General features: G+C 35.9%; 1 protein-coding gene across 1 annotated transcript in view; it reads right to left on the bottom strand.

The window, feature by feature from the left end:
- AHCTF1 (AT-hook containing transcription factor 1) overlaps positions 1–19,101 on the bottom strand; it is an 88,104-nt gene that overhangs the window by 46,505 nt on the left and 22,498 nt on the right. The window contains exons 5-12 of the mRNA XM_044762662.2: positions 16,365–16,572; positions 13,417–13,533; positions 9,294–9,378; positions 8,137–8,287; positions 6,605–6,737; positions 6,333–6,514; positions 5,855–5,916; positions 4,870–4,998 (exon numbers count right to left, since the gene is read on the bottom strand). Of these exons, the coding sequence (XP_044618597.2) occupies positions 4,870–4,998; positions 5,855–5,916; positions 6,333–6,514; positions 6,605–6,737; positions 8,137–8,287; positions 9,294–9,378; positions 13,417–13,533; positions 16,365–16,572 (1,067 nt within the window). The remainder of the gene's footprint in view (positions 1–4,869; positions 4,999–5,854; positions 5,917–6,332; positions 6,515–6,604; positions 6,738–8,136; positions 8,288–9,293; positions 9,379–13,416; positions 13,534–16,364; positions 16,573–19,101) is intronic.

Raw genomic sequence — 19,101 nt, 5'->3', positions numbered from 1 at the left:
TCTATGAAATTCATTTATTACAGCAGCAAAGATTTTTAAAAAAGGAATTATATGACTAAAGAGATGAGTTAAACAGGAATAAAGGTTCCCCTAAACTAAGAAAAGCAGGATTTTTCAATGGAGACTCAGTAAAGCAATTTACGTTAAAATTCGGGACAAAGCAAGAGTGTCGGTGAGTACTATTATTTTTCTATAGTTTGTAAAGGTCCTACCAAATGCTATGAGAAAATAAAGTAATAAACAAAAACGGAGGGAGAAAAAAGCCTGTATTTGTTGATGATTTCATACCTTGAAATTCCAAGCGATTCAAATTTAGTTAAGTAGATATCAAAAAGATAATACAAAAATCAACTGCATTTTTATGTACTGGCAATGACCATCTAGAAATGAATATGGGAAAAATGTTCTACTCATAAAGAGTAAAACTATAAAACAGAGATAAAAATAGAAAGAAACCAACAGGAAAATAATCATCAACTCTTACCGATAGACGTAAAACAAATCCTGAATAAATGGAAAGATACATCATTTAGACTTGGATGGGATGAATATAAAATGTCAATTCTTACCAAAATTAATATGTAAATATAATAAAATGTCAAAAAGAATTCCAATGGGCTAACAGATAAAATCATCTTACACTAAATACAAAAGAATAAATGCCTATGAACTGCCAAAAAATTATAGAAAAAAGAGGACTGCATTACCAAATATCAAAGCAGTATATTAAAATAGCATAGAAATAGATAACCAGATTAATGGAACAAAATAAAAACCCAGAAACAGAACCCAGTATATATGGCCATAAAATCAGAAAAATGTGGTACTTCAGTAGCACAAGAACAGGATTCTCGGTCTTCTATTTTATAAATGGTGTATCACAGCTGGACTAATCTGAGAAAAAGAAAGCTGAGCCTTTATCTGATTTGATAGACAAAGATGAATTAAAGCCTTAAACGCTGAAGAAACATTTAAGTGTTAGGAAGGTTTTTTAAGCCAGAGCTATAAAATGCATTTGAGGGGCTGGCCTCGTGGCTGAGCCCTTGAGTTCGAGCACTCTGCTTCGGTGGCCCAGGGTTTCGCCGGTTTCGAGTCCTGGGCACAGACACGGCACCGCTTGTCAGGCCATGCTGAGGCAGCGTCCCACATAGCACAACTAGAAGGACCCACAACTAAATACACAACTATGTAATGGGGGGCTTTGGAGAGGAAAGAGGGAAAAAAAAAACTTAAAAAAAAATGCATTTGACTATAAAAATATTAATTTGCATGTGGTAAAAGACAGTATAAAACAATCCAGAGGAAAACAATGGGAGAAATAGCTAAGATTTATGACAGAAAGGGAAGATACCTATATACTTTACAAAGAATTTCTAAAACAGAAAGACAATCCAGTAAGAGAAAAGGTAAAACCTATAACTATGTAACTAATAGAAGAATAAATCCTGATTGGCCAAAAAATATATGAAATTGCATACGTGATTATCATCCATTTCATGTATATGGAAGGATATATAAAGTGATATGTGAAAGAAAAGTATACACACCATATACACAAACTAACAAGTAATTACAAAGTGAACACTGATAAAACCATGACCCAGGTCTAGACAGAATATCTGCCAGTAAAGCCCTCTCTCTTCTCCTACCTGATCAAAAGCAAATCCCACCCACCCCTCCTATTCTCCATGGCAACCACTCTCCTGCCTCTTGAAGTAATCGTTTCCTTGCTTTTCTTTTTGTTTTACCTCTGTATGCATCACTAAAGAATATGGCTTAATTTGGCCTGTTCTAGGAATGGAGTTAAAAGAGAAAAAGATATATTAAAAAATGGTCAACAAAATGTCAATATTTATAGGCTTCCATACATTTTAGTCAATTTTCTGAATTCAAACTATTCATGTATTTTTTTATATAATTAGGAAAAAACAATATGGGTTAGATTATCAGGTTTAAAATAATCATAGAAAACATTAAATGCTGTTTTATCAACATGGTTGAATTACAGATAATTTTTTCTTTCATTTATCTTTTTAAAATTCACATATTGTGTTAACTAAATTTGATAACGTATAATCAGAAAAAAAGTCAGTATTAAGTTCCCTAAAGTAAAACATTGAATGGAGCTCTACAGTGCTCAAGTCCTTGAGGAGGATGAGCAGTCCCCAGCCATCACCAATGTGGAGCCTCTGGCAGGGAACGCAGTCAGTTCCAATCCCTGACCCGAGGGCCCTAGGAGCAGGGCCACCAGGGCAAAACTACCTGACATCTTTTAATGAACCTAACTCAGAGCAGCATAAAGGCACTTCGAATCTCGTGGTTTTCTACTTTCTTGTTTTCTTTGGGGGAAGGAAAATGGAAGACTACTAGCTTAAAAGCATATGGTTAGAAATCAACAGCCCATAGTTAGATTACCCTGTTTTGTCAAATGTAACTCAATATTATTCTTGGGCCATTACACAGAAAGAAAAGATCTCTTCTGCACAATGTATTAACAATTCTTCTAGAACTCTCACACAGCAGACGGGCTAGAAAGTCTATATTACTCACAATGAACAAAAGAAATCTAATAAACTGCTTTAGCCTTTTTCTTAAAAAAAAAAAAATTGTTACTTGTGGCTAAAGATGAAATGCCACATTACCGGGATTTATCTCCTGCCCCTCTATCATCACCAGACCTTACTAAATGACTGTAAAGAGTAAACAAATGTATACATCAACAAGGACAAAGAAAAGAGGAGAGAAGGTTCATGGGATAAGATAACAAGATTTGTGAAAAGCAGTCATGAGTAGAGGAAAGGTGACTAATTCAGCAGTGTGAAGGAAACCATGACCTGAAGGCCCCAGGTGAGGGGAACGACAGATGAGAATAAGCCAGTTTGGCTCTCAGAATCCTATTAGACTAAGTTCTTGGGGAAACCAGGTTCAGAGTAAAGAGGGGGAAAAAGGTGGTCAAAGCATGGGGCTGAAAACAGTCAATGAGTTAAAATTTAGTATATGGAACGGACAGTCTCACCCTTCTCTTACCCTGCAGCAACGAACTGTGGAGGCCAGCCTGACAGACCTCTGGAAAAACTGAATGGCCCTGGAAAAAATCTGGGATTCCCCTACTGAAATGGTGCACATCCAACCTGTCAACCTAAGGTAAAAGATCCCTCTGGATGAACCCTACCCACACAAAAGAGAGCTTATAATCTGTAATCGATTCACTTTATGTGTAAACAGACAACTAAGGACCACCAAACGTTTTAAGACAGCCAGCCACCTGCATCAAAAAGACTAAAGTAATATAAAAGACTCCAGAGAAAACAGAGATAATGTAGGGAACTAAATAAAACTTTAAACATACATAGACAGGAGAAGATATAAACATAAAATAGATGAGAACACTATTTAGTTCAGAACATAATATAGATCACAACACTAAAAAAGGATGATCAAAGAATAAAAGCTCATAGAAATGTAAAATTAGGGCCAAATTGTTTTTAAAAACCTAAGAGAAAGAAAGGAGAATGACGAGGAATCTCCCAGAAAGTAGGGAGACCAAGAGGCAAAAGAGAGAAACAGTTGGACAGCCAAGATAAACTAACAGAAGATCAATTCAGGATAATTAGCATTTGTCTAATGGGGTTCCACAAAGAACAACAACAAACTGAGGAGAAGAAACTAAAATGGTGTGAACGACAGACTAGGTAAGGTTTTTTTGTCTGTTTGTTTAAAAAGGTCACTTGGAAACTCCAAGAAAAAACGAAAGTTATGTAACAAAACATGTTAACATAGATCACTACATGACTACATAGTGAATATTTACACAGGTACAATTAACACAAAAGGAGGGGGGAAGGGAAAGGAAAAAATGAAATTAAGTATTAAATTCCAACTGTACGTGTTAAAACACTAAAAGCTATATTTACATTTCATCTGATATTTAAAAGACTCTTTTCCAGCAATTCATTGTTATATATCTGTACCTATTTAAATAACTTAATTCAAACACTACCTGTGGAGAAAGAGTTAACAAAATATTTCCTCTTTCTCCATGGGAAAATGACCTGGGGTTGGCTTACTTTCTTGTAGCATATTTTACTAGGAAATATTGAGTTAAAATAAATGCGAATTATGAGTAGTCACCAGGCAACACTGTTTATTATAAGAATGTCCCTTAATTGGTAAAATGTATCGGGACTAGGAAAACTGTGAGTGGACTATAAATATCCACTGGGAAGTTAGGATTTTGGCTTCTGTGACTGAGCCTGACTCTTGTAACTGTCTTGTTTTGTAGGAACTTGGAATATTCACTATTAGGCCTTCACAAGATACTGGTTTCTACAAAGCAGTGGTTCTCAAAACACTGCATCAGAATTCCACCAAGGGCTTATTCCACAGTTTGCTGGGCTCCACTCTTAGAGTTTCTGATTCAGTAGCTCTAGGGTAGGAACTAAGAACTTGCAGTTTTAGGAAGTTACCAGGGAAGCTGATGCCAGGGACCACACTTTGTTGCTACAGACCATGAGAGTCACCTTAGTCAAAATGATTTCCACTCATGTGGTCTCATTCTCTTGAACCTATGCTGGAAAATGGCCCCTAGGCTGTTGTAACAACTTCTACTCATGACATGCCCGATGCAGCCATGATGTGTTTTCTGTCCTATATTCTTCCACACAGCAAAGCGAACCTGGTGCCAAGTTATGGCCTACTGGGTCCCGAAAGTATGAATTTTAAGCCAAACCCAAAACTGGAGCTACTGATCATGCAGAATGGGCATTATACTACTTAGTCTACTTTTGCAGAAATTAATAGATTTTAATTATAACAGAAAGCTAACAGCGCAAGATCCAAAAGAAACAACACAGTTAAAAACCATCTTACCTGACTTAAACTAGAAGGCTGAATATCAATAAGTCTTGGTGACAGAAGGCCAGCCACAAGACATCGATTATAACTATCAGGAATGAGTTCATTGAGAGATGATCCTGATTTCTTTAAAAAAGTTAAGGTCTGTAACAGATTGATTAATAAGATGTAAATCAATACTCAATTCAAATAATCATATTTAAGAATAATTAATGAACTCATTACCCTACTTTACATTTAATATTTTGAACAAAACTAAAAAACAGTGAACAGGAATTGTGGATGACTACATTTTTGTACTTCTTGCAAGGAAAAGGGTTTATAGGTTCTTGAGTTAAACCAATGCTTGCTAGTTATAAATAATAACAATGATAGGGGCATTTTAGGTAACCTACATGTTTTTCTGAAAGTTAACCTTGAAAGGTCTAATAGACTTGGTGACAGATCTTAATCAACTTGACACACACACACACACACAAAAACCTTGCAGTTTATTCCTCTTGGTCTAATGTGAAAGAGATCTGATATCAAGTATAAATATGGCATTCATCCACATCTAGCTGATTATCAATTAAAAGGTCTGCCACTTTGTGTTTTCCTAGAAAACTATTTTTCAACATATAGTTATCACCCACTCTGTTCCAGGCGCTGTGCCACTGTGCTAGGTACCTTCTTTGCATTATTACATTTATTTGTAAGTTTTCTGAGAATAAAGAGGGGAATTAAGAGGATGGATAAAAAGGGATGTGATAAGGCATTGACCTACTTCATTATTATCAACTAGCTAACATCCACAGAAAGCTGCCAGAAATATCCCAATACCTCCTCTGGCAGGTTGCCATCAGTAACTGATGCAACTAGCTGCTCATCTCACAAACCTAGTAGAAGATACCATTTAAGCTGAAACAAGTTTATATGATTAACACTAAATAGAATTTAAACCCATGATTTGACTTCAGTTCAATAAGAAACACTCCAACCACACTTAGTTGTTACCTACCTCCTTCTGAAAGCCAGTACAAGTTATATGAACAACTCCTGAGTTTAACAAACAAGTAGCATCTAAAAAAGACATTAAAAAAAAACCCACTTACATATTATATTTGAGATGGCATTAACAAAACAAAATTTATCCTAACAACGGATTGCTAGGCAAGGTATCAAATTATCACGTGTAATCCATTTTAAAATAATTTTTCTAAGTTTTTCTTTCCTAATAAGATACCAAACCTTATCACAAATGCACTAAATGTGAAATAGTTAATCTTTTCTAGCAAATTCAAAATAGAGATAATTTCTTTATAAAATATGTAAGTATTAAATTTCTCAGGTATATATACTAAATTAATTTCCTAAGTTATCCATATATTAACTAACAATAATGAGATATGAACACATAATACTATATATAAACTACACACAAGTACATACTCTTACACGTTATTTTTCTCAAAAGTTAATGCTAAGGAAATACATACCAAAATTATAAGCACTTGGGTTAAAAAACTGCTCAGGAGGTGGATATGAAGGAGGAAGGCCTCGACTTAAGCTTCTCTCATGTACTAATATATCCAAGACGTAATGAGGAGAAGTCCTACTTACAACAGCGTCCAGTGACCACAAGGCAAAATAAGAGCAATTATGGAGATATTCTCCTGACCTAAAGAAAATTTCACAAAATTATTAAGTCACTAAACTGCTACACATACAAATACCAAAAAAAAAAAAGAGAAACAAAAAGAAATCATACCTTAACGAATCCGGCATTTGTGCATGATACCAACGATTTATATCAAAAAGCCCTAAATACATAGAAGGCTTTCCCTGTCCATATATGTTCACCTGCCAGGTAAAGACTGAAACACTAGTATCAGGAGACAGAGCTAAAACAAAAGAAGATAATTTTTAAAAATAGAGTAAATGATCTCACAGTAAAGTCCCCCAAACACAATTACAGCAAGATTTTCTCACAAATTAAGAGGTTTAATTTATACTTGATTTGATTTGTCAAGACACATTTCTATCATTTATTCTTTAAGAAGAGATTCATGCACTTGTATCTTGACTGTTTTTCTATTTCAAGAAGACCTTATTAAAAAGTACTTATCAGAAAAGTTGTATCCTGGCTTGTTTTCAGTTAACACTTGGTAACCTTGAGATATTGGAAGTAAAAGTAGAAAATGATTTGAATGGATATTCTCCCAAGATGGATATATAGCTAGTACCAGAGAATATCAATACCTAAAATGGATGCCTTTAGGCATTAGAGTTCAATTCTTTAGAGGAATTCTAGTTGAGAAGAACTGATCTAGCTACATGGTAACGGGGGAAAAAAGGACAAGTACTTAGACGGTGGCTGCAATGGAAACACAGGAACAAAGTAAGAGACATCAACAGAAACAAAGAGGAAAGTAAAAGTCTGAGACACAACTAATGGGAAATATAAGAAGGAAGAAGCGAAGATGTGAGTGAGGAATAAGAAGGGAGAGTTTGCGAAGTCCTGTTTTCGACAAGGTTTGTTGGATGTGAAAACCAGGTCACAAACACAACAGGTGAGGACTAGGAAAAAGGACTTCTCTGGGACGGATGAGCTAATCATGAGAAGGAATCTCAGCAAGAACACGAACACAACCAGGGCCCCAGTGAACATTCCCACAACTGAAGACACCTACCACATCATCACATTTAATCCTCACAACCATCCTCTGGCAAAAGGTATAAGTGAATTATCCCCCTCACAGATGGGGAAACAGAGGCTCAGAAATGTTAAATAATTTGTTAAAGGTCACAAGTGGTGACAGAACTGGGATCTGAATCCATGTTGGGTTCTGAAATCTACGCAATTTTTTACTATGCCAGGATGTTTACCAGGAAAAATGGATAACACTACAGGAGACAGAGAAAAAATTCAAGGCAACCAAGGCATATTTGACATATATGACTCAAAAAATACACAGATGGAAACATTCATAGACTATTCAAAGACTATTCATACTAGTCAAAACTAGAGATCACTTTCGTTTGTCTGTTTTAAGAGCTGGATTAAAATACAAGGGTCCCTCATTTCCTTAATCTATTTAATTCTTGAGTTCCACATAGCAATCTAGAGAGCAAGAAGTACCTAGTATCTCATAGAGATATGAATAAATCCCATAATTAGTATTTCAATTTTTTAACTGCCAAAAGTACAAATTCTAGAAACTAATACCTGTCATAAATCTTAAATCAAGATAAATCTTAAATCAAGCATTCACATGATAAATAATAGTACTTTTAACCAACCTTCATTCACACTGTCCTCCCTGTCACCATGAGATCGAAACTTCTCTATACTCTGGCATCCCAACAGTTTGGTATTGCTAGTTTGTCCTCTCAAAGGAAACACGCCACCTGTGAGGTCCAGTGTGTATCTTTCTTCACAGTACTCTAACCCCTGAAACATAAAATGTACACAAATCTATCTTAAAAGGATTCTAAGCAAAAAATCATTCTGAAATTAAATGTTCTCCAAATTTAAAGAATTTTCACACAATACAAAGAAAACACAAAAAAGTTAAAGAATGAAGAAAACACATCACTAAAAAGGGCTCTAAAATTTTACATAGCATAAACACAAATAAAAAGCTAAATTTAGTCTCTCAAAAATAATTACCAAAAAATCTTCTAAAGCTGTTATCAAACTTGGGAACCTTCATTCACCATTGTTTGTAGTATAACCTGGACTAACCATAAAAATTATATATACATATACTCTAGGCTAGCAAACCTATTCCTATGTTCTCACTGAAATTCCTGCTCTAGAATAGTAGTTCTTATCGATCCCTTTAAAAATATGACAAAAGCTACAAAACTTTCCCCAATAAAAAGCTTAATCATAAAAATGCCACACATAATTAAGGCACTTCATGGATTCCCTAAAACCCATCCATGCATCCACAAACAGTAGATTAAGAAAGTCTGTTCTAGAGAAAGGAATGTGAGGGTTCACCAAACATGGCTATCAGTAGTACCCCCACTATTTCCTCAAAAATTCAGCCAGAAAAATAGTCATGTTTAAGTCTAGATGCATTACCATATTCTGCAATTGCAAACGGCAAGATTGTTTATAAAGTCACCCCACAGTTTACTGCATGACATGTTACAGCAACAAAGTGGGGTTATTTTCCCCCACTTTTGGGGGAACTAATGGGGTTACCAATTAGGTCACAAGCTTGAGTCTTTTAGAGGAAAATGATGCCTACGGCAGTTAGGAGTGCTACCTTGGTAAAACAGCTAGTCTCCCGATCCCTAATCTAATACTTTTCCCATTATATTATGAATATAGTATTAACTTGGAAATAAGAATAACTTCTCAATATCTTAATATCTTAAAACAAAGACAAAATAGGCCAACAATGAACAAAATGGTAATATGAACCCATATTACCATTACCATTTACCTCATATAAGATTTGTCCTGATGCCAAACACTTTCTATCACCAAAGGCCAGCTGAAGCAGATGCAAACTCAAAACATCCCCTTCACTGAAAGAAAGAAAAATTAACTAAGGAGAGACACTAAATATCGTGTTCATACATTAAGCAATTCTTACTGTCCAAATAAATTTAGTTTGCATACAATATTGAATGCATGTGACAAAACTAAGGCCACTGTCAAAAATTTACTTTGTTTTTTTTTTTTCATAAAATGCAGTCCTTTCAAACAATAACTGATTTTTAATTTTTTATTGATTAACTTAAGCTGACATCATTTGTATACTTTAGTGACACTTGATGTGGCAGAGACAGTAAGTGTTTGCCCAATATTCCTTCTCCCCTTCTTCAACAGGTATGCTTAACTGGGCACACAGCTGCCTAAAATATACTACATTTGCCAGCTTCCTTTGCAGCTAGGTAGAGCAGGCCCAAGCTCTGGCCAATAAGATGTAAACAGAATTATCCCGCAGCAACTAAGAAAATCTTCCTTTGCTCCTTCTTCCTAGTCTCTTCCTCCATCTTGTTAGGTTTCTACTTAAAACGAAGATGTTGCCTTGTACCATGAGGATGAGGGCTATACACTAAGGACATAAAGCAGAGCTACCAAATCAACTCTGCACTACTCGGTACAGCATACACTAAGTATTAACAGCACAGACTTCAAAGCCCATTGTTTGAATCTGAATTCTTATTCTTACTAGCAGATCTTTCTTAAAACATTTCTTTTACTTGGCTTCCAGGACACCACCGTCTCCTTATGTTCCTCATTCTACACTATCCTTAGTCTTCTGTTGGCTGTTCTGCTCTCTTGTTCTCAATCTCCAATGATCTCTAAGTACAGAAGGGTTCTAAGGCTCAGTTCCCAGCTCTCTTTCCTTTAGCTATTCTCATTCACTCTGGGGCCAGTGGTTCTCAATCTTGGTTGTTTATTATTAGACTCACCAGAGGAGCTTTGAAAAAATACCAATGCTTAGGGCCTACCGCCAGAAATTGATTTAATTGGTCTGGGGTAGCCAGAACAAATTCAAATAACTTTTCCTGGCCTACGTGGCTCTATACAAACTCATTCTACTTTTCTGGACTTATCTATGACTACTCTGCACTCTCCCCTTACTGGCCTTTTTGCTTTTCCTTGAGACATTTTACTGAGGCCTTTGCACTCCTTCCGTCAGATCTTCCCATGGCCCTCCCCACACCTGCCTCGACCAAACTTCACTCAAATCTCCCTAACTAAACTATCTAAAATAGCAGTCCCCTACTCCGCCATGCTCTATTATCTCCTTTCCCAGCTTTATTTGTCTGCACTTAACATCACTACCTGAAATTGTATTAAATGTATGTACTAGTATATTTATTTACTATCTGTCTTCCTCACTGAAATATACAATCTAGCAGAATACAAACTTGTCTTATGAATTGCTATACTCTCTGGAACAACTACTAGCACACAGTAGATGCTCAGTAATTATGTTAAATGAGTACATGGACATGAAGCAAAGACAGCCTCTAAGAGACCAAATATTAAACAAGATAAACTGCATATAACCAACATTAAAGGGGTGCCAGTCAGTTTTTCATTCACTTTCCATATTACAAAACAAAATGTGACTTTTATTATAACTGATGAGCACTATGGCAACAAATTAAGATGTATATCCATGTAATTTTGTGGGGGCATACTTACTCTACAGTGATTCTTTTCTTCCTCTTTTGTTCAAATGTCACTGATGGGGGGGAAGACGACACCACCTATCTTTCTGATTTAGACCTACAATCTAAATTTTGCATTATTTTAATCTACCTATAACACCAATAAGGTGCTAGGAGAGTCAATGACCAGGGGGATTACACACCTTTGTAAAATAAAAGATTAGTCTAAGAATGATTTAAAGCAGGATTCTCAACCTGGGGTCCAAGGTTAGACATAGGGCAGTCTGTGAGCTCCTGTAAATTGTATACAAGATTATTTCCATTGTTTATATATGTGTATATGTATTGTCTGTGTATATACACATTGTCTATATATGTGTATATATATTAATTATATATGGATCATTTATATATACTGTCTATATGTGTGTTTTAGATCACATTATATATACACACACCAAAATACATCATAGTCTTCATCAGATTCTCAAAGAGGTGCATGACCTACTAATTTAAGTATCCTTTTTCCCCCCTGAGGAGGATTTGTCCTGAGCTAACATCTGTGGCCAATCTTCCTGGTTTTTTTGTATGTGAGCTGCTGGAACAGCATGGTCACTGACAGATGAGTAGTGTAGGTCCGTGCCCAGGAAGTGAACCTGGGCCGCCAAAGCGGAGCACATCAAACATAACCACTAGGCCAATGGGGCTGGCCCTAATTTAAGGGTCTTAGTCAAAGACTAGAAGTCCACAAAAATACCATTCTCAAAAATCTCTCACATCCATAATGATAAAGGCAAAGTAAATCATTTGGGAATAAATAATCCAAATTACAAATTAAATTAAACCTGTCCTATTAAAAGAACAGAGTACTAAAAAGTGGCTTAAAAATCATTAGAGGATTGTTTCCATGTGTTAATTGAGTATTGTTCCCACGTGTTAATTACCCAATGTGTTATGGATAATAAAGATAAGTAAATATAGGACCTCACCATAAGAAAAACGGAAAACACTGTTCTGCCCATATTTTAAACTGTGATTCATTTGTGCTTAGAATGCACATATAGCTCTGAAAACTACCTCACAAAAATGACTAAGGGAAGTGCATACAGTTTATATGGATTTTAGAAAAAAATCAGGAGCAGAGAAAGTTCAGATAGCTTTGTGATTATAAGGACAGAGTGAGCATCACTTACAGATAAGATTAAAAAGAGTAAACCTCTACAAAATCTACAAAATCAAGAATAGCATGATAAGAATAAATATAGACTTATTCACTAAGTTCCAAAATAATTTAAGAGGGAACCACTCAAGACTTTAATGTGGGAAATTTAGAAAAAGTAAAAGAAAAAAGATCCACACAAAGAATAATACATTTATAGAACTTACCATCCCAAGAGACAGTATTGGAAGGAAAAGTAAATGGAATACGAAATTGTTCAGACAAAAGTTCTCCCTCATTTCCCCCCACATAGAGCCTTCACAACACATTCCTCAAGCTGCCGGCCCAGAGTACGCTTGGATGGAAATATGGATTTGACTCGATAAAGGGTATCCCAATAGCTGTCTCTCTATTTTCATTTCAGCTCTTCTCCAGGACTGACAAATTTCAACAGTGGCAAATCAAGTCTTCATTCACTGACTTACTCACTATAGGGTAAGGCAAGACAAAACCTCAAAGTGCAGATGTCTAACACAAAAAACCAAAATGACCACAATTCAGGTACCTAGAATCTAAGGTAGGATGGACTTGGGAAGAGAAAGTACTGGAAACAGTGAGTTATCAAGATCACAGCATTTATACCACAAATGTAACTGTTTCATTGATCATCAAAGAAAGAACACTAAAGAAAAATAAGAGAAAGTCAATACTTACACTGTTTGAGCACTGGAAATGAACAAGCTTAATCAGTTAGAAATTAAATTGAAAGGAAAGATCTCTCACTAGCTATAGTTGGAACAAAATTAGAGCTTATGACAGAAAATTAACCAAATTAATCCCAGGACTATAATGCAAAAGCCAAGTAGAAGGACCAGAAAACAGAGCAGCGATACATAAAAATGAGAGACACATACACAATAAAGAGAAAAAAGGAATGAGATTATAAAAAGAAAAGATGTTCCTATGAGAGAAGAGAGAAGGCTATAAAAACCGCCTAAGGCAGTAAGAGGTTGCCTACTCATCTGTATTGGCTTACTCTTTAAAATAACATTCAAACAAGTCAAGCAAGCACAATTTCTTCTTATTGACATCTCAGAATTACTTAAAATCGTAGTAACAACCATTTAACTTTTAAAATCATTTCAACTACCACTCACTAATTCACCAAATTATGTTGCTTTCACTAAAAAGACAACACAATAGAAAGCTTTCTAAAGAAACTAACTGCTGCTCCATTTTTGACAAATATTTTTAAAAGCTACACGCATCACACTTACCTGTCCTGTGTAGACTGAACAGCCCACAAGTAACAGCAATTACAAGGATCATTCTCAGGTTCTTGAAAAGTAACAGCATATACAGGAACTCTCCCACCTTCCAATTGTGTGTAGTATCTACAACGGGCACAAAAAGTAGTAAATTTCGTATTTTTAAGTTATAATTTCATGAAGAAGAAGGAGCCCCATCTAAGAATCTGAGTTAGAGCAGCTACTGTTCATATGATCATCTTATCTTCAAAAACGCACAGGGTCCAAGATAACAAGACAACAGGCACGGCAGCCACCTTGCAGGCAGAACTGGGAAGAGTTCACATTACTAAAGTGCGTGCATATATGTATGTATGAACTGAACTAGTCCTTCCAGCCATATAAAGGTATGCCACAATGTACTGCTCCCCAGCGAGAGGCATCCTAGAAAGAGAAAATACTGCTACAACACTCCATTTCTGCTGCTTAGGTGTAGAGTCAGCTTCTCCATTACTACGACAGAATGAGTTAGAATCTTGAGTTCCTATACACCCCTTAAAAAGCATAAGCAGGCAAGTTGGGATGACAGCGCTACAGAAAACACTGCAGACACCAAATTCTCCAGGTACTTCTTTAGGCGCAATTCAAAGACACGAGCTGATAAAAAGACATCAGCAAAGACAGTTGAGATGAACTTCCCATAGGGAACTCCTAGGCAATAGCATCGTCACTTCATCACTGGTACTCTGCAGAAAAATCTGACTTTGAGGAAATGCTAGGACACTATTTACTTAAGGCGCTTGTAAAAATCTACTTTAATATTATCAAAGAACCCAAGAGTAAGCAATAGGCTGGTTTGAGATGAGGGAATCTTCTCGTTATTTTCCATCTCTCTCTTTTTTCTTTCACTTCAAATTTGGCAAACATTTATTACCAAACTCAGCCAAGTAGGTATCAATTTGTTGGCAGGACTAATATAGTAGAAAGTTTGGAAGGATGACTATTTTGTTGACTCATTTGCAAGATAAATTACTCAAAAAAAAATTCCAATATGCCTTCAAAAAAATGAAGAAATAAATATTAAATTGACAACTTAAAAGACAAATAGGCATCTACTTAACTCAACAGATTAAATTAAAAGTCTGTAATGCCTATTTGCTACCTCTCTCAATAAAGGGTTAATTCCTCAGCAGTTTTAACACTATAAATACTAATGAAAAGAATCAATATAATTATATTAGAAGGAAGCTTCTGACAACATAAAAATTTTAAAACACAGTATTTTATAACTTTGATTTTATTTTTTTGTTTTGAGGAAGATTAGCCCTGAGCTAACTACTGCCAATGCTCCCCTTTTTGCTGAGGAAGATTGGCCCTGAGCTAACATCCATGCCCATCTTCCTCTATTCTATATGTGGGACGCCTACCACAGCACGGCTTTTCCTAAGTGGTGCCATGTCCACACCCGGGATCCGAACCAGCGAACCCTGGGCCGCTGAGAAGCGGAATGTGCACACTTAGCCACTGTGCCACCAGGCTGGCCCCAATATAACTTTGATTTTAAAAAAGTCTTTTTTTCCCATCAACTGAGAAATACCACTGAACTACTACTTACAAATACGGCTATGAGAAAAAGTACTTCTAAAAGAATTTATACCATACAAACGTGTACAGTCATGCACTGTATAATGACGTTTCAGCCAATGATGGACTGCATATACAATGGTGGTCCCATAAGAGTATAATGGAGCTGAAAAACTCCTATGGCCTAGCGACACAGCTATAATAATGTTGTAGGTTTTCATGAAGAAAGAGGCAAGTTATGGTGCATTACCTGTTTATAAGGGAATCTATGAGAAAAAAAAAAGAAGCAAACCACCACTGACAAATTTCTGAAGAGTGACATCTCCTCCAGAAGAGCCTCTGGCAGGTCCTTCAGGAGGCATTCCAGAAGGCACTGCTATCATAGGTGACAGCTCCATGCACGTTACTGCCCCTGAAGGCCTTCCAGTGGGACACGACGTGGATGTGAAACACAGTGATATTTATGATCCTGAGGGCTGTGCAGACCTAGGCCAATATGTGCGTTTATGTTTTAGTTTTTAACAAAAAGTTTTGTAAGTTAAAAAAATTAAAAATTTTAAAAATAGAAAAAAGCTTATAGAATAAGGATATAAAGAAAGAAAATATTTTTGTAAGGCGATACAATGTATTTGCGTTTTAAGCTAAACGTCAAAAAAATTTAAAGGTTATATGGTAAAAAAGGTACAGGAAGCTAAGGTTGATTTATTATTGAAGAAAGAAAATTTTTTAAAATAAATTTAGCCTAAGAGTACAGTGTTCTTCAAGTTTACAGTAGTTACAGTGATGTCCTACGCCTTCACATTCACTCACCTGTCAGATCAACTGCCAGTCCTGCAAGCCCTATTCATAAGTGCCCAATCAGGTGTACCATTTTTTAAATCTTTTATACTGCATTTTTACTGTGCCCTTTCTATGCTTAAATACACAAATACTTAGCATTGTGTTACAATGGCCTACATATTCAGCACAGTAACATGCTGTCAGGTTTGCAGTCCAGGAGCAATAGGCTATAACATCTAGGTTTCTGTAAGTACACTCTATGATGTTTGTACAGCAAAATTGCCTAATGATGAATTTCTCAAAACACACTGCCATTGTTAAACAATGCATGAAAGTAGTTTATCTTTATAGAGTCATGCTTCACTAGCAAATAGAACACCATAATAACCGAAATTCCTTTTAAATATATACTGAAATAATCAACCTAAATTCATGTGCTAAGTCATTCCATTACTATATCAAGTGATCATTTAATGCAATGAAAAACTACTCACACTCAATCATTAATCCATCCTTTTTCTCTTTATGCTAATTTTTAAAGATTAATAATTGAGTATAAGTTATATTCAGGAAAAAACTACCAATAACCAAGTAAGAGAAAAAATTACACTTACTCTCTTTTCATGCTTTTCATATTCCAAAGTGCTAGATAGCCATCAGAAAAACCTATAGCAAGCTGATTTGTCCTGTTTATGTAACTAAGAGTTGAAACGGCTGTTCCTGATGGGTTCAATAATTGGAAACACAGGTGGCGTCCTTCTCGCATCACACTTTCTCTGAAGTGTGGTACTTCAGCTGGGATACCAGTTACAACTTCAAGGTCTAAAAAAATAAGACAAGTAAGGTTAACAAGCTATAAACAGCACAAAAGCAAATGTACTACCCATTATTCAAGCCACAACTGAAGACTACTGGGGTCAATTAAAATAAGATTAGTGATAACAAAGCATGCTGAACTATAAAATAGCCACCCATATCTATTTAAATCCTATAATTTTCAAAATAATTTGTGTAATTTTAAAAAAACTCACACGACGTATCCAATATTATCTAAAGTAGATTCTTTTTCAAAAAAGCACTAAACAATTTCCTTAATCACAAAGCTGACATTTCTTTATTCAAATTTAGAACCACCTATCTATTCCCCCTGGAAAAATCCAGGTCTGGGGCAGAAAAAGATAAGCCTAGCACATGTTGTGCCAGAAATCTAGGAAGCTACCAAAGTCTAAAATGGATGTGTCAGACTATATGAAGGGGCTCTCAGTAGCAAAAGCAGAAAATTTTCCACACCAAAAAATAATGAAAGTGAATGAAACACATTAAGATGTAAAAACCTCATGAGTTCCTGCCTCCTCATCTACAAAAGACCTCATTGAACCACTGGAAGTAACTGGGTACCAGCTTTATCCTGCCCTTTCTGTACAAATTCCATTTCAGAGTAAACATACAGCTCTAGTTAATGAGAACATTCTTCTTTACACTAAAAGAACTTGAAAATAATCATTTTTGCAGCCCCTAATGAAATAAGCTTTAGGCAACAATCTCAGTGGATAAAACAATTTAAAGTAGGGCTTTTCAACCTTGGCTCCATTGACACGTTAGGTCAGATAATTCTTTGCTGTCGGGGGCGCTGTCTTGTGCATTGTAGGATGTTAAGCAGCATCCCTGGCCTGTATCTACTAGATGCCAGGAGCAACTTTTGATAGTAACAATCAAAAATGTCTCCAGACATTACCAAAAATCCCCTAGAGGGCGAAAGTCACTCCCAGCTGAGAACCACTGGTACAAAGGCTGATGGGAAACTTAAAAAAGAAAGGATCATGCTATCATCACCTGAACCCACTGATCGCTAAATGTAAAATAAGACACCATGTGCATCCTAATATGATACATGAAATATCCAATATGATACTTCTGAGGTAGCCTTGCCAAATGTTGAATCTGAATCTAACCAGAGCAAATTTACATTTGCAGAAAATACAAAATGTAAATGACACCACATGAAAACACACAGATAATTTCAAAATGTGGGGCATTCTACAAGATAACTAACCTCTTCAGCAAGCCAGTGGGCACTAAAAGAAGAGAGGCTAGATAGGGAGGACTGCTCTACATTCAAGGAAACATGAGACCTAACTGTCAAGTCTAACGTGTGGACCTTGTTTGGATCCTGATTCAAACAATTCAAATGCAAAAAGATGCTTTAGAGACAATCACAGCAATGCGATCACAGACTACTTACTAGATTATACGAAAGAATTATTATTAGTGTTGTTAAGAGTGGTAAAGGCATCATGATTATGTAGTAAAATAACCATTATTTGCTTTAAATTAACGTAGACAAAAAGAAGGGGGAAAAGGGAAACAGAAATGGAAAAAAAACCTATGCATATATGGTAAATTTGAAAACTAACGAATTTAGGTGATGAGTATGTGGGAATTCTTATATTATCCTATCTACTTGAAGATGTCTGAAATCTTTAAAGAAAAAGAAAAATAGCGGCCAGCCCCGTGGCCAAGTGGTTAAGTTTGCGCACTCCACTTTGGAGGCCCAGGGTTTGCCACTTTGGATCCTGGGCGCAGACCTAGCACCGCTCATCAGGCCATGCTGTGGCAGCATCCCACATAGAAGAACTAGAGTGACCCACAGCTAGAATATACAACTATGCACTGGGGCTTTGGGGAGGAAAACAGAGGAAGACTGGCAACAGATGTTAGCTCAGGGCCAAGCTTCCTGACCAAAATGAACATATTTTAAAAAAAGAAAAATATTCACACCTGTATACTGGTGTAACCATTGTGAAAGAGCAGATTCCCTCAATGCTATCAGAAGGGGGGAAAAAACCTTATCACATTGCACTTGAAGAGTTACCCTCCTAATCCATTCTGCTTCTGAGGTTATTTTTTCATAGAATAGCAAGTCATTAAATTTTGCCAAAATAAATAGTTCATACAATGGAATACTGTAAACTTTTTCAAAAGACTAAGGTAGACTCTGTATGTACTTACGTGGAAAGATGTAATACCATTAAGTTTGGAAAAATTACAAAATAGTATTTATAGTATGATAAATGTTAGGAACGTCATTTTCTATGTTATGTGTATTTCAGTGAAGTCTAAATAGTTGCAATCACAAATTACTTTCATAAGCAAAAAAATAAATTCTGCATTAAACCCCAAAATTCAGTTTTTTGTGGACTACAGAATTCAATGGCTTCAAAATTCTCATAATTGAGAAATGGTTCTGATCTCTGATCACAATCCAGTTTCCTTATAAAATCATCCTTGTGCTGAATTCAAGTATTGATTGTTGACTTCTGATACAAATGATTTTTTGGATTGCAGTAACAT

The sequence above is a fragment of the Equus asinus genome, chromosome 30 (genome assembly GCF_041296235.1).
Source record: "Equus asinus isolate D_3611 breed Donkey chromosome 30, EquAss-T2T_v2, whole genome shotgun sequence".
In the NCBI taxonomy this organism is placed as follows: domain Eukaryota; kingdom Metazoa; phylum Chordata; class Mammalia; order Perissodactyla; family Equidae; genus Equus; species Equus asinus.
Note: the sequence above shows the minus strand (reverse complement) of the source record. Positions and strands in the feature narration are given on the sequence as shown.